The 15,721-nt window shown below is 31.7% G+C and overlaps 1 protein-coding gene across 8 annotated transcripts; it reads left to right on the forward strand.

Moving 5' to 3' along the window:
• The first annotated feature begins 1,331 nt into the window (after positions 1-1,331).
• B52 (serine and arginine rich splicing factor B52) lies at positions 1,332-15,594 on the forward strand. Of its 8 annotated transcripts, none has more exons than XM_066737696.1 (12): positions 1,332-1,492; positions 3,538-3,664; positions 4,554-4,624; positions 7,333-7,428; positions 7,956-7,979; positions 8,131-8,187; positions 8,412-8,481; positions 12,179-12,252; positions 12,422-12,610; positions 12,962-13,087; positions 13,437-13,499; positions 14,868-15,594. In XM_066737696.1, exons 2-12 carry the CDS (start codon positions 3,539-3,541, stop codon positions 15,007-15,009), a joined length of 1,038 nt encoding a protein of 345 aa, XP_066593793.1. In that variant the 5' UTR covers positions 1,332-1,492; position 3,538; the 3' UTR covers positions 15,010-15,594. The 8 variants fall into 8 exon arrangements, with proteins under 8 accessions (XP_066593793.1, XP_066593789.1, XP_066593786.1 ...); XM_066737692.1 differs by lacking the exon at positions 7,333-7,428 and adding an exon at positions 7,223-7,303 and having other exon boundaries at positions 1,333-1,492; positions 13,377-13,499; XM_066737689.1 differs by having other exon boundaries at positions 1,333-1,492; positions 13,377-13,499.
• The last annotated feature ends 127 nt before the right edge of the window (positions 15,595-15,721 follow it).

Consider the following 15,721-nt stretch of genomic DNA (forward strand, 5'->3'; position numbering starts at 1 on the left):
ATTGGCCACCATTTTTGTTTTCAATAGATGGCGCTGAATCCTGTGAGAATGGTGTGGGATCTGAAAGAACGAAGAAAAATGGATGGCTAAAACGTGCATTGGTCCTGGCTCCTGATCGTCCTGATTAACGTAACGATTGACCATAGTCAACAGTCAGATATATGTATAGGAAATTCTATTATCTGATTCAGATTATTGATTGAACCATTTCAATAATTCAGATTTGCCTTATAACCGAGAATATAGGCGTCTCCGCCTTAGTTGCAGTACTTCCTGCACTTTTGGTAACATTTTCATATTTATTTTCCATATAAGTTGAAACCATAAAAACTGTAGAAAGTAGAAAATGGCATAAAATAAAAAAATTAAAGTCTAAAATTAACAAGGCACGCATGAACTATTTAGGGAATTAAATTGATCGAATTCCACAAACGGGAAACTCTTGATTCGGCACAGACTGCATGTTCTGTAAGTTCTGTTATAAACTGCTAGTACTGAAAATCTACACTTTAAGTTATATTTATCAGTATAAAATTTTAGTACGTCAATAAATAACAAAATACAGTTGCAGGTAAGCTTTGTCCTTTATAATTCGTAGTTTTCGCGCCTAGAGCCGGCGGAACATGATTTTATATCCGGTCCGAGACGGATTATCTTCGTCCGCTGGATTTGCGAGAACCAATGAAGATGCGGCTGTGAGCTAAATAATGTCCTTATTGGTGCTCACAAATCCAACAAATGTCTAATCAGTTTCCATTCATTGCTTCCCGCCAATTATGGAAGTTCTTTGATTAAATATAATGAATCACGATAATAAGAAGATGTTAATTTTTCATTTTCACATTATATACATATTGTTTTTATCAAATTTTGTATATTTATAATTGTATTATTAAAAATCGAAGCTATATGAAAGCTAAGCATAAGAAGCCTCTTCTAAATTTTCCCGCGTTTAAATAAACACCTATAATCTCGAACCCAATTAGCGTATAAATTATTACAAAATGTGTATTGTATTATATCATTTAAATTTATATAATAATTGTCAAGAAAAGCAAAAAATAACGAATATGATTAAAGTAGTGTTTAAAATTTCGTAAATCATAAGTCATAAATGAAAAGAGAATGGTGTCGATGGGAAGGGGTACGAAGCTTCTAGTATATTTTATGGTTACAACAATTTATAAGATTTAAAGTGTATAGTTAGTGGCAAAATTCATCCTTTTGAATAAAAAAAGTATTAGAGTCGTTACTGATTAAAATAATACTTTTCATAAAAATTATAACTGTATTTTAAGGAAAACAACTGGTTTCGAGGCTATAGGATGGTGGTAGTTCATAGCTTCCGTCGTGTGAACCCCGTTTTGTTTCCGTTGTATGCCATTTTGCTTTAGACGCCGATCGTTATTTCTTCCAGTAATTTCAGTGCTTTCGTATCGTACAACTGTGAGATCTTTGAATCATAGAGAAATAAATTTTGTATTCAATTCAGGTAAGCCAAATTTTTAATAATATAATTTAAGTTTTGAAATGATAGATACATAAAAGTTATAATAGCCCATAATATTGTTTTTTTCGTAAGGGAATTAGTCAGAGTTCGTGCCAAATCTAATTGTTTTTCTGATTTGGGAAAGATTACTGTTCGTTATGTTAAGGATATTGATCCAAATAAACATATCTTTTATTTTGGAATTGACTGATGTATTTATTTGACTCTGTTGATGATGTAAATGGTTTTTTTATGGTGTCATATGGCTCTCGTGATAAATAACTTTAGAATGTATAGGTAATAATTTACTACGTCGTAGTTAATGTTTATCAGCACTTTAATTTACGGACATCTTAAAATAATTAAATGAAACTCTAATGGCTAAATTATCATTTTACGCAAAGTCATAGTAGTAATAATTACACTTATTATCTTATTATTAGTTAAACACTTCAGTTTTTTATATACATTAAAGTTAAAGTCTACAAACTATGTGGATTTAGTAAAGACACGAATTTTGATATTAATACCGTTACGATTTATTCAGCTTAAATTGCTGTGTGATTATTTACAATTGTTTTTATCTTTGTGGATTTAAACAAAATCGAACGAATTGTAGTTACTGCAAAGCCAGAAATGTTTAATCCAAAATTAATTGTAGTCGAAGTTAATTTTGAATTAAGCAGTTTCTAAACATGCTTCTACTTGTTATGAGAGAACCGCCATTTTTCATTATTACAGCTAAATCTCCTTTTGCCCAGTGTAGGCGCGTTCGGTGATCTTCGATAACTTTACAGTTATCGCAATCAGCATTCGAAAAGACTTAATGTATCTAGGAGAAAATCTAAAAATGTATAATGACAATCGAACGCGCCTATATGAAATATATTACATGATATTTAATTTTTTTGGCTGAGTTTGCTTGATCACAGAAGCCTTAATTTTACTAAAAAAGGAAGTTGCTTAAAAACTTTCATCATTTAAGCACTTGTAAAATATTGGTCTAAATTTCTTCAATAATATATTACATTTTTATTATTTACCTACCACAAGTGCATGAAATGTGCTTTATATATAAATTTTGTGCTCTCACAAAAATATAAATGTGTAAAGACTTGACGATAATAATGCTACCTATTTAAAAGTTATTATAATCTGTATTTCTGAGACAACTTTACAAATAGCATGTTCAATAAAAGCCTGTTATAAAATTTATTTAAAATAGACAATAAAACTAAAGAAAATGCATGCAAAAAACTAGAATTTTTTTAACATTTGTCTCTTAAATATAATATGTAACTTACTTGTAATTTTTAATTTCAATTAGCAATTTGTATGTAGGTATTGGTTTTAATTTTATATGCATAAAATGTGTGTAATTGTATATTTATAATATTATAGTATGGGCTCTTCTTTCAAGAATATTGTATCATATTATCTTGCACATAGTGGTTTAAGAAAGTTCTTCGAGGTTTGCTCATATTTAAATCTATTGTAAGAAAGGTTGTAACTACATACTGAATACTAACAAAGCTATTCAAAAATAATGAGTGTAGCCTAAACAGGGTCTTTTCATTAATAAAGGAAATAATATTTTTAAGTATATAAAAACTTAAATAACTTTTGCGATAAACATCAGCACTTCATTGCACTTGTGACTCGTGCATAATAATTATTCATACCTAGTTTAATAGGATATACTTAATGGCTTATTTGATTAAGAAATTTCAGAGATATTAAGATTTTGAATTGTAAGATATTATTTTGAATTTGCACTTCTCAGCCAGAATATAAAAAAGTAAAGTAACAGTTTTATGTTGTCATGTGAAGAAGTGGCAGGTTCTTCAAGAAGCCTGTTATGTAAGGTGTTTTTTATATTTTCCTTTAAGAATGAGCACCCGAGTATTCGTTGGTGGATTAACATGCCGGGTGAGAGAGCGCGACCTTGAGAAGTTCTTCCGGAAATATGGTAGAATCAAGGAGGTCGCTATGAAGAATGGATTTGCCTTTGTGGTAAGTCTAATGTGGTTCAATTGTTTTTTTTACAGTATGGTAGGGACAAGGGTCTATGTCGGTGGGCTTCCATACGGCACCAGGGAAAGAGACCTTGAGAGATTTTTCAGAGGCTACGGTCGATTTCGTGATGTTCTCATCAAGAATGGTTACGGTTTTGTCGTAAGTACTTAAATATTACTGGAAATAAAAGCTATGACAGTTTGGTCCTTGGTACAAAAAAATGATTAGTATTCCATTGATGCAGTATGTCAAATTTAAGGAATATACCTGAGAAAATCAGGGGTAGGAATGGTAACTCTAAGGTGAAAATTTTTCTAAATTTTTTGGTCAAACTTTGAGAAATTTATTTTCAAAATAATAATTAGACTTCTTTAAAGCTTATAAAATTATATTATTATGGACCAAAATGAGTATAGCATAGTGCATTGCAACATGTATGTAGTTAAAATATCTGAGTTGATCTGACCTTTCCTGAGTCCTGCACATTGGTAAAGTGACTACATAGATGACTGTGTGCTGCAATCATCGATGTTTCTACAATTTTTGTAAGTTGTATATTGTCAAAAGAAGATTAATTTACTTTGTTAATTAAATTTATATTACTTAATACTTTAACTCTGAAAACAAAACTTTTATATTTTGAAATAGTCTAATGTAAGTTTTCTATTATAATTTAACAATATATACTTGTAAGGTCAAACTGTTATTATTCTAATTTTGAAATGAAATTATAACATATTACGTATAATTTTTGTAAGGTAGCTAAAAACTTTAATTATCAATAAGTCATAGAATTTAATGTTGAAATTTTTTCATTTGAATTGCTTCATTTTAGTCCTTTACAAACATTATTCATTTTGATTTAATGCTCAATAAATTATACCCAGATGTGATTTTTTTTTAAATCAATATGAAACTAAAGTAAAAAGCAATACGATATAAATAACATGATCTTAAACTATGTTGAAGCAAATAATGCTTGAAGTTTTGTTTTAAGTCCGTATCTTAGTGTTATAAGTTTATTTTCTATTTCTATTTTTGTTAACAGGAATTTGACGACTATAGGGATGCTGATGATGCTGTCTATGAGCTGAATGGAAAGGAGCTTCTAGGAGAAAGGTAACATATTGTACATATTTGTTAATAGTAAATTGCATTATAAATAATTCTGGAGTTAATTCAAGCGGCATGTTTTGCACAAAAAGAATAGCTTTACAAGTGATCTATTAAAACTAGATTTTTTACAGTTTTTCTATTAATGTGAAATATAAATTATTTAAAGTAAAAAACCATTTTTCTAGAAACTAATGTGAGCTCTGCATAGATTATTGCTCATTTAAGTATAGACATCCATTTATTTCAAGTGAACACTAATATATATTATGCAAAATAAATTTGAAAGGAAATAGATGCTGGTTTGTGAAGTTTATTATTTTACGATATCCAGCATTTTTGTTAATTATGAGTGTTTAAATATATGATATTTCTTACAATGCAATGGAAATTATCTTAGGGAATATTTAAATTTTCAATTTTATGGGAAAATTGATTATTTTCTTGTTGTCGGTTTAAAATCGTATTAATATTTTACGAGACATCACTATAAAGCAAAGAAACCTTATGTTTTAATAAAGATTCCATTCTTTTTATTTAATTTTGAATACATGTACTTCATAAAACAAATATAGATCTAATGTTAGTTAAAAATAGTGTAAGCATATCTAGTAAACTAAGCATCCCAATATCAACTTGCTTTCTAGTTATTTTTTCTGCATTATTTATTTGTATTTAGTTGAAGCAAATGGACATTCATACTTCATTGACCTGTAATAGAAATTTCTGTTAAAAATGAAAATAGAATCATAATATCTTGATAAATGTAACTAATGCTAATTTTACTATCATACAAATTTAGTTGTTATGCATATAGGCATTTTGGACAAATGGTAAATTGGAAATATCATTAATTACTCTTAGATATTAATAATGTTTTATGAAGTTTTATTTTTTAAATGTATTGTACATTATATCAATTTATAGTGAGTGTGAAATTAGTAAAATTGGTATAAAACTGGAACCCATAGACAAGGGAGAAATACAAAAAAAAATTATAAAATCTTTACGTTCAACTTCTGTTAAAAAAATTTATTAAGTATAAGTTATTTTTTATATCTAGTAAAAGTATTAGCCAATAGATTGCCTTACCAGTGACTTTCTAGTATAGAACAAGCTTCTGAATGATAAGTAATATTTTATCTTCAACAACATTAGATAATGAATTACACCTAATCAGTATAAAGATTTTGCACTTTGAGATGTCTTTCCCTGTCTGTGGTTTTTAAATGTGCTGAAATTAATGTCACACTCAGTATAACGTTAATACTTAAATTTATTAAGTAATACAGTAAATAAAAATATATTTGACATATGAGAAGCAATAGCATTGCAACGTAAGAAATTGAGCTTTGCAAGTTTTTGTTGAGCACATAAGCTGTTACGAAAAAAGACATTTGTTTTATTTTACTAATACAATGTTTGCTTTAATTTTATATTGAGTTAATGGTTTTCTGTGTTGATACTGTTTTTGACATTAAGATAAAGCTCAATATTGAGAAGGTTCTAAACATTGTTTTACTAACATTTCTTGCAAAGTAAAATTTCAGGTAAAATATTAAAATTTCTTATTGAACGGTTCTGTGTTGCATTTAAGCTTTCGTCTACAATAAACGGCGTCTGTCCTCCATATTATATATACTGGGTTTGTTTAATATAAAAGTGCATCTTAAGAGCCAGTATGACTTACCGCCATTTTGAACAACTTCCATCAACTCCCCGATTTTACAATTGATTAGAATAATCTTCGAGATGCATGTTTTTTCTGCCGTATCTTGAATAATGTATATTGCTTCTTTGACTGTAAAGCAACTTATGAAATAATCGTGTCCCTTTTATATTAATTTTTCTTGGTATCCGTATAATGTAAAATAAACTAAACTTGTTGATAAAATAGTTTTATCTGAAATTTCAATTGCAAAATTTCAGTTAAATGAGAAGTAATAATTGATAATAATTTAAGTTACTTAAATGTTGTTAATTAAGCAGCAATTATCCTTGTGTAATAATGTAAAATCTCGTTTATCTGAAAAAGTATTAATATTAATTAGTGAGTAAAGACTACATATAAGCTGCTTCTTTATCTTTGAAAAAGCCAGAAGATGTCATAAGTTGCATTGAGAGGACAAAATCAAATAAAGTATAATAAAGGAACAAGCCCGAATGGGGACAGCGCCAAAGGATGCTGGACGAAAAGTGGTTTGAGGAAGATGAATGAATAAGGATGATAGAGGGTGCTAATGATTATCGTATGATGATATTGATGATGAAGATATTAAAACTGAGATACGAATGAGGAGTCAGATTAAAATGACGATAAAAATAAATGAGAGGAGAGGGCTAAATATACACATATATATGTATATAAATATGTATATATATGTATATATATATGTGTGTGTGTATATATATATATATGTATATATATATATAAAGAAAGAGAGAAAAAGAGATTATAATAAAGAAAGACGAAAACACGTTGATGAGAGAAGGAGAGAGAGAGAGAGAGAGACGTAAAAATACATATGGATGAAAGGAAGGAAGCAGCTTTTAGAGTAAGAATTAGTTGAGGACTTAGGCGGGGTTTTGTTGGGTGTGTTTCAGAGTGGCGGTGGAGATAGCACGGGGTGTTTCAGGGAGGCGAGGCGACCGTGGCTACGGACGCTCACGCTCCTGGAGAGACAAGTAAGCATATCCAATGTGTCTTGTTACAGAATTACTGTAGAGAGGGCCCGGGGGACACCTAGGGGTAGTGACCAGTGGCGCTATGGTGACTCCCGTGGTGGTTATGGGGACTCGAGGCGATCTGCGTAAGACACGCTATCCTTTTTTTATTTTATCAGAGCGATCATTATCTCCCTTTACCCTGCAGGCAATCAATCTGGCATGTGCGAAATCAGTCGATTTGTCATTGACAAAATTGCTTTTTGTCTACATGTTTTATATTTTCTTCAATTTTCACTATTATTTTTAATATTTTGCATGTAAATTCAGTTGCTTTGTTAGAAAAGATTTCGTACATAAACCCTACTGGGAGAAAAGTAAATTTGAGTATGAACGACAAAAGGAACAACATGTAGATTTATTTGAGACCACTGATTTTAAAAATCGAATCAAACTACACGTAATCCGTCTTTAACGGTTATTTTATCATTTGCTTGCCTTGAATTTGACTGCTCTCTTTTGAGTAAATTGTTATTATTTGATGATAGTGAGTCGAACATAGCATAGTGCCTAGTGAATCCCTCCCAAAAGTTTCTGTTTTAATTGCTGTCCGTTAAACGAAAGGAAAATGAGAATTTGTCGACTAATAGTTATGGTATTGTGTTTGTTACAGCCGAGACGATATGCGGCACGACAGGTACGCTATTGCTGCATTTTGAGTAGATTTGATTCGATTGGAACAGGTGATTGATTGTGTGCCTGAGCAATGAATGCAGATCTGTAGTTATTTGCTAAAGGTTTAATCCATCGATCCGTTATTTCTGTTCACATGACATCCCTTTTTACAGAGATAGTGTGAACAGAAACACGAGGACCGCATCTAGCTACAAGCAATTATTGCCCAGGTACATAAATCCAATGTTATGCTCTAACGATTAAACTACATCTTTTTATTCTCAATTTTTATATTAATATAAATTAAAGTCTCTTGAAGATTAATTTTCTTTACCATTGCTTTTCATTCTTTTAACTTTTATTAATAAAAGCATAAATGCAGGTCTAATTCAAAAGCCTGCCTATACTTATGACCCTTTCTACAAATTCTATTAAATCTTCGTATTTTTTTTAGATATGGACCACCAACCCGCACCGAATACCGCCTCACCGTAGAAAATCTCTCGAGTCGTGTTAGCTGGCAGGTAAACTATCTTATTTAATTTTTTTCTTTATTCATGTATTAGTTAATCCGTGAGTTTGATTGCTTCTCGAGGTTCTAAAAAGGAGCGCATTAAGCTGATTACTGACTAGAGCATTATTATGTGCACTCGCACAGTATTTTTGTGGAAATATTTTCATGCACCGACTCGGAGTGGATCGTGTTTCAATAACGCGCAGATGCCAAAATGTGCTTTAGTCATTACCCAGCTTATTTCCAATCCTATAAATTTTACATGGACAAAGACTGCTTATTATAGCATTAATATCCCCGAGTTCAAAGCAAACTTACAAATTACATTATATAGTATTTTTTTTTCTTTTTTGACCGGTTTTACTTTTGTCATTTTTCGTTCATTCACTCATTAAAAAGAACCCTATTTGGAATTAAAGATGTACATTTTGATCAAGTAAGTCTGTGGCGTATAGTATTTTTTTTTTGAGAGATCTATTGTACGAACCATCAATGGCGATGACGAAGAACAAGAAGGAACTGTTGAACATAAAACGGAGAAACTGTTGAGAGACATCCCTGAATTTAGGAATAATGTGATATAGAAAGATAGAAACGGAGTCATTATATCACTGAGAGAAGGTATACGCCAGGACAAAAGAGCTTGACTAAGTGGTAAAAACCAGACAGAGTGGGTAGAAGAATTTGATAGCAGCAAAGGAGAGATACAACTTCAGAGGAAGAAGAAGGATCCAACAGCCAGTGATTGACAAAGGCCAATGTGGGAAATACCAGGACGCACTGTAATCGCTTTCAATCACGCCTACGCCAATGCGCATATAGAGATTCACGCAGAAACATTCAAGGAATGAATACAGTTCTAAATAACTCGCACATCGACCAAGTCTTACTTGATCAATTTACATTAAAAGTCTATTGTTGCACTTTTGGATGATTGGTTGTGTTTTGCCGAAATCTATTTCTCTCAATCAGACGGTTCTCGATTGCTTAACGTTAATTTTGATTTTATATTATTTCCTTTACGTTCGGTCAACAGTTGAGAAAAAAAATAAAATTGATGTTCTTTCCGAAGAACCATGTCCTCTTCGCCGAGGAGGGGCGAGTCCGGTAGGGCCAATAGAGAGAGACTGATGATGTACGATGATAAAGATGACGATGCACGCGATGGGCCCGCCTTGAGGTCAAGTGGCACCAAGTTGGTTTCTGAGGTGTCCGGGTGAGAGAGAGAGCCGAGAGGCACTGGGTACACCTATCCACCTATCTGCCACCTACTACCGCTTGTGCAGTGATACGTGGTGAAACCCAGTGAGATCCCAGTGATAGGTTGTTGCTTCGATATATACTTCGAGATCCTCTCATCACAATCACTGGAGAAAATGTCTGCCTTCAACTACGAATGACGCATCGTTACACACCTGCCTAATTTTCTTCATATGCAGGATACTACTACAGTCACAATTTACTTTACCAATCCAGCATATTTTCTTTACCTTTTATCAATACCAAATTACCATACTTACCATCACCACCACCACCACTACCCTCACCAAATTAACATGATCATCCTTATTACATTTTGTAACCATAACCCAAGTAATTTTATCAGCGTAATCGTTATTATTGCTTACCATCATTACTACTTACTACTTTACTACTACCGCCACTGCTACTGTTACCATTCTACCATGACTGTTACTACTACTACTACGTCAACAACCTAGCCATCTAGTAAGTCAGGCAGAGGCCACCCATGAGGGCATACACGGGGCGAAACCCGAACCATCCGCGACTACGCCACACAGACCCGTTCGACCCGACCAAGCGCTGTGTGTCTGGCCTTTCTCTCTGTTCGTAAGCAAGGTGGTGCCTGGGCCCAAGGTAAATGCGTCACCTTAAAAGAGTGTACTCTTAGATATATACATATATCTATTTTGCTATTTCTCTACACTTACTCATATGAAAACGGTAATAATACATAATAATATATATATAAATATATATATTTATATAAATAGCTCTATTGATCTATTATCTATACTGTGCACTATAGCTCGATACTCTTATGAAAAGGATTTTACGTGTATTGAGCCATTTTCTACTTTGCAGCTCTATCCAAATCATGCATATGCAAGCTATAAGTAAGACAGGCTATGAAACTTGGATTAAACATTACTGTGCTCGAAATTAGGAATCCAAATATCCCTGATATTAATCCTTCACAAATATATTTTATCTTTTATTTTAATTAATGCCATGGTAAGAGAAAGTATTCAGCTTTTTTTAAGTATAATTTAATCTAATATATATTTAAGCAATTACAACTTTTCTTTACTTATGCAAGACAATTCAATTAAAGAAAACAGTATTCGTAGACTATTCGACACAGTACAGAGAGTTTTCAGATTAAATGTAGCAGAGATGTATAATAAGTGATGAGGCAACGATAAATATATGTATTTTAGGAACCCATGGTTATTACGATGGTTTAGCCCAGCAGCTTCATCAGTATTACGATAAGTGCACTGCTGTGACAAAGGATAGAATATTAATATACAAGGAGTGACGATGAGAAGAGAAAGAAAGAAAATGAGATTGCCCATTTATTTTTATTGAAGAACACATGCACCGTCTAAAAGCCGTACCTGGTTCCCACACATACAAACGAGAAACTACGGAAATATAAACGTTTAAACCAAAATGAAAATCTTTCAACGGAGAAAAGCTTGACAACAAGGATTTTGAATATTTTTATCATTGTCCATAATGAATCATCTGGCAAGATCATGGCAAAATGGCTTCTAGAATAAAATTGAACGAGCAATCATACACATCTAACATGCTTCAAGGATGCTCTGAATACATTAATGTCACCAATGCAAGGAGAATAAGTTTAAGGTTTATGGATCGGATGACCTTATCTTTTATCAAATGTTAAATAATAATTTCTGTTTAAAATCTCTCGTATTAACGATATGTTTCTAATCACAGCATTATAGATGTTTAATGAATTGTGTAAACTTTAATTTAAATTATGAAAAAATGATCCAATAATTTATAAGTACATTCATGCTTATTAATAATTTCTAACATTTTAAGCTGGCTGAAGAGTAAATTAGATATTAGGTCAATTATATTTTTTATGTAATGTAATCTCATAATTAATTTTTTTATTTTACTAATTATTTAATTTATTTGTTAAATTCACTAATTTCGACTAGTGTGAATTAACTAATTTTTTGTACAATTTGGGTAAACTTGTGAAAATACATTTATAATGCATTATGCAAATGATCTAAAATAAGCGTTTCTGACAGGTTTATTTTTTATATTCTTGTATGCGAGAGACTAATCTCAACAGTTAATGTTTGAATAACATTATACAACTAAAATTGAATTGCATAATAAGAAAGGTTGCTATGTGGCAGATACTAAATTCGAGCACATGATTTTCAATACAAATTCAGACACGTCGAATTTAATTTCGAACTTATTTTACGGATTAGGTATAGGTTGAGATTGTTAGGTGCTGTAATATTGCCAGAATGGGAAAGATCGATGTAGGACACAAGCGTGCACAGCATACGTTTAACAATCGTGGTACTCCAAAATAAAGACAATAATACTATAAACTGAGCTAGTAATTATGCTTATACTATTGTACTTATAATTTTACGTAATTACTAATTGATACCTTTTGTGGTACTCAGGATTTAAAGGATTACATGAGACAAGCTGGAGAAGTAACATATGCAGATGCTCATAAGCAACGTAGAAACGAAGGGTAAGATGTTCAATAATATCTCTTCAGTTTATGTAAATATGAAATATCACTTTTAAATAATTTGGCCATAAAATAGTACAAGTTCTTTCGTAACATACATAAAAGCATTACATAATTTAGCCTTTATAATAAACAATTTAAACAATGTAATAAAAAAAAAATATTTCAGTGTGGTTGAATTTGCAACATACTCTGACTTGAAGAATGCAATTGACAAACTGGATGATACTGAGCTAAATGGACGCAGAATTCGATTGATTGAAGACAAGAGGCGTGGACGTCGATCAAGATCATCAAGCTCGAGATCACGATCAAGATCGCGTTCTCGATCAAGACGTCGTTCTCGATCACGCTCAAGGTATGATCATCCTTTTAAAACCAGGTCAGGGTAGTATCAAGGGTGACAAATCTTTTATTGCTTTCTCCGTTAATTTATTTAAATATTAATTTCTAGGAGTTTATTTGTAATTTTGTTTATAAAATAATTTATATTTCTTTAATGCTTAAAGAGAAAAGTAACTTCTCGAGTTTGATGTACTCGCAATTTTACATTCTTAGTATTTTAGGAAATTTTTTCTACATGTAATTAAAGATTTGCATAGACATTCAGTTAATAATTTACAATAATATGTTATTTTGTTTGTAATTAATTGCGTTATGCAAATTAAATGTAGGAAGAGAAATTTAAATATATTAATTTTCGTATTAGGAGCCGCCGCAGCTCTCGCAGCCGTAGTCGCCGTAGCAGCCGATCCAAATCAAGAGCACACTCGAAATCTAAATCAAAATCTAAGTCCAAATCACCCGAACATAGTCGCTCTCGCTCCAAATCTAAGTAAGTTACTCATTTTGTGAAAACATTGCAATTCAATGTTTTCGCACCGTGGCGTTATTTTTATCTAGTTAATTAAGTTACAGACACCTCATATATTATCGTTATTTTTATAATTATAATCACCATTATATTCATTGTAATGTTCACCAATTATTGGGCTGACTATAGCAGCTTTGACTCTTACATTTTTTTATTTAACATTACACTGTGAACCTTTCTTGTACGAAAAACTATTTTTATTCATATAATTTTTGTTTTGCTTTTCTTCATTGGAGTTATAATTTTACAGATCAAGAGACCGCTCAAAGTCAAAATCTAAGTCAAAGTCCAAATCGAGATCTCGTTCTAGGTCCAAAGCTGAGAGGTCAAAGTCCAGGTCGCAGTCCAAATCCAAAGCCAAGTCCCCCTCAAAGTGAGTCTCAAATTTGTCCGCAATGAGAAATTTTAACTTTTTTGCAGAATTTCTTTATTACTGCTGTTATAAGACAGGAGCACCTAAATTATCACTGTGTGGTAAGAAAGGAGATCGTATGTGATAAAAATAATATGCTTTGGGGAATTTGACAATTTTCAACCCAGTATTTAACGGGAATTCGTATACCGACATTATAGGGCGAAAACTGCTTCGCATGCAGCGTCATTTGTTGGTGGATTGTAAAGTTATTATAGGTTTTTTGGAAATGCCAGAAGATTATTTACTGAAGTTCGTTGGGCAATTTAACAAAAAATGAAAAAAAAAATTTGTTTAAATAAATATATTAACATTATTGAGAAACAACAATTAAATCACAAAATCCCCTAACGTACTTCACTAGATAATGTTCTTACGTTTCCAAAAAGTCGAAAAAAATGCAAATCCGTCAAGAAATGACGATGCTGTATGCGAACTAAATAATGGAAGAATTTCGTGTTGGCGACTTCCTAAACACGAAATTCTTCTATTATTTATTTCGCACGCAGCAACGTCATTTCTTGACGGATTTGCATTTTTGTCGCCTTTTTGGAAACGTAAGAACATTATCTAGTGAAGTACGTTGGGGGATTTTGCGATTTAATTGTTGTTTCTCAATAATGTTAATATATTTATTTAAACAAAAATTTTTTTTCATTTTTTGTTAATTTGCCCAACGTACTTCATTAGATAATCTTCTAGCATTTCTAAAAACCTATAATAACTTCACAATCCGCCAACAAATGACGCTGCATGCGAAATAGTTTTTGCCCTGTAATGTCGGTATACGGATTCCCGTAAATATGTATTTAAAACCAACAAGTACATATCATTTTAATTTAAGTTACTAATGCCAGTAAGGGTGAGTCCTACCAAAACCTGTAAGGTAAAATTTTACCATGTAGGATTGCCAATTTTTCAAAAATACATATGCTGATTGGCTAATTCACAGCAAATTGGCAATCCTACATGGTAAAATTTTACCTTACAGGTTTTGGTCGGACTCACCCTAAGATTGTAGATCTTGTACCTATACTATGAAGTATACCTTAGTATATCCTAATCCGACACATACAATAATAAATGCAATTTTTGCAGATACGACTTCCTATCTTAGCCATTCAAATTAAAGATTGATTACAACTATACGACAACCAACCATCACCGGCACCGACAGTCATATTAGTTGAAAGAGTGCAAACTTCGTCTGTTCTTTTCCAACTGATGTTACTGCTGGCGTCGTGATGGTCCGTTCCCGTATAGTGCGAATCAATCTTACATAGCTGAAGAAAGCTATAAATAAAGCAATGATTGTTATTATTGAATTAGGGATAGATCAAGCCGGGAACGATCACGTGGAGACAGATCAAGGTCCCGCTCTGGAAGTAAACATAGCAAGAGTCGCAGCCGCTCTCGTTCCCCCATGAATGGAGACAAATCACCAGAAAATAATAAAATAAAAGCTGAATGAACTCATTTTCACATCGGAGTGACAAAAACAGAGCTTAACGATAATTTTCTCCCATTCTTTTTTTATATATATACAAATACATACGTATAAAGATGATAAGAAAAAACAAAACAAAAATGCTACTTTAGAAAACTAGTTTTCTTAATTGTATAATTCTAATTTTCATTATTTCAAAGTATTGCAGATATATATTTTTAAACGTAACCACATTTGCAAAGATACGTAGTTATACGTGCTGACTCTGACATGAAAGACGATAGGAAAAGGTACTTGCAATAATAAAATGACAAATTTTTTAGCTGAACCAATTTCAAGGTTGGTTTTCTTCAATGATGGTAAATCATTAGAGAGGTTGTCTTGCATACAATAAGCATTTAGATAAGATTTCCTTCATTCGTACCTTAAATCTGAAAACTATAACTCTTTGATGTGTCACCAGATATAATAGGAATTCTTTAGAAAACAGCTTTTTGTATATATTCCTAATTACATTAACAGTAAGAGAATCATGTGATGTGTATTAAATTTAGTGCTAAGAGGTATCTTATCAATAAAAACACGTCAAGTTCATTCTGTTCAAATTCACTTTTGTGTTTTAATAATATTTAGCTATTATCAGTCCTTAAACCTCAGTCTTTAAATCTTTTACTGGGTAGTCATCCTAGCATAATATTGGATATTGACTAATAATTTATAATCAAGCTTCTTCTTA

Source organism: Prorops nasuta, unplaced genomic scaffold (assembly GCF_024137725.1).
Source record: "Prorops nasuta isolate Cenicafe-Biocafe unplaced genomic scaffold, Cenicafe_Pnas_1.2 PNAS00018, whole genome shotgun sequence".
Taxonomy (NCBI): Eukaryota; Metazoa; Arthropoda; class Insecta; order Hymenoptera; family Bethylidae; genus Prorops; species Prorops nasuta.

Excerpts from the sequence above, each read along its gene's own strand:
- B52 (XM_066737689.1), top strand. The coding sequence starts at position 3,539 with ATGGTAGGGACAAGGGTCTATGTCGGTGGGCTTCCATACGGCACCAGG. Across the intron at positions 12,253-12,421 it reads AAGCAACGTAGAAACGAAGG|TGTGGTTGAATTTGCAACAT; the intron begins GTAAGATGTTCA and ends AAAATATTTCAG. Across the intron at positions 13,088-13,376 it reads CGCTCTCGCTCCAAATCTAA|ATCAAGAGACCGCTCAAAGT; the intron begins GTAAGTTACTCA and ends ATAATTTTACAG.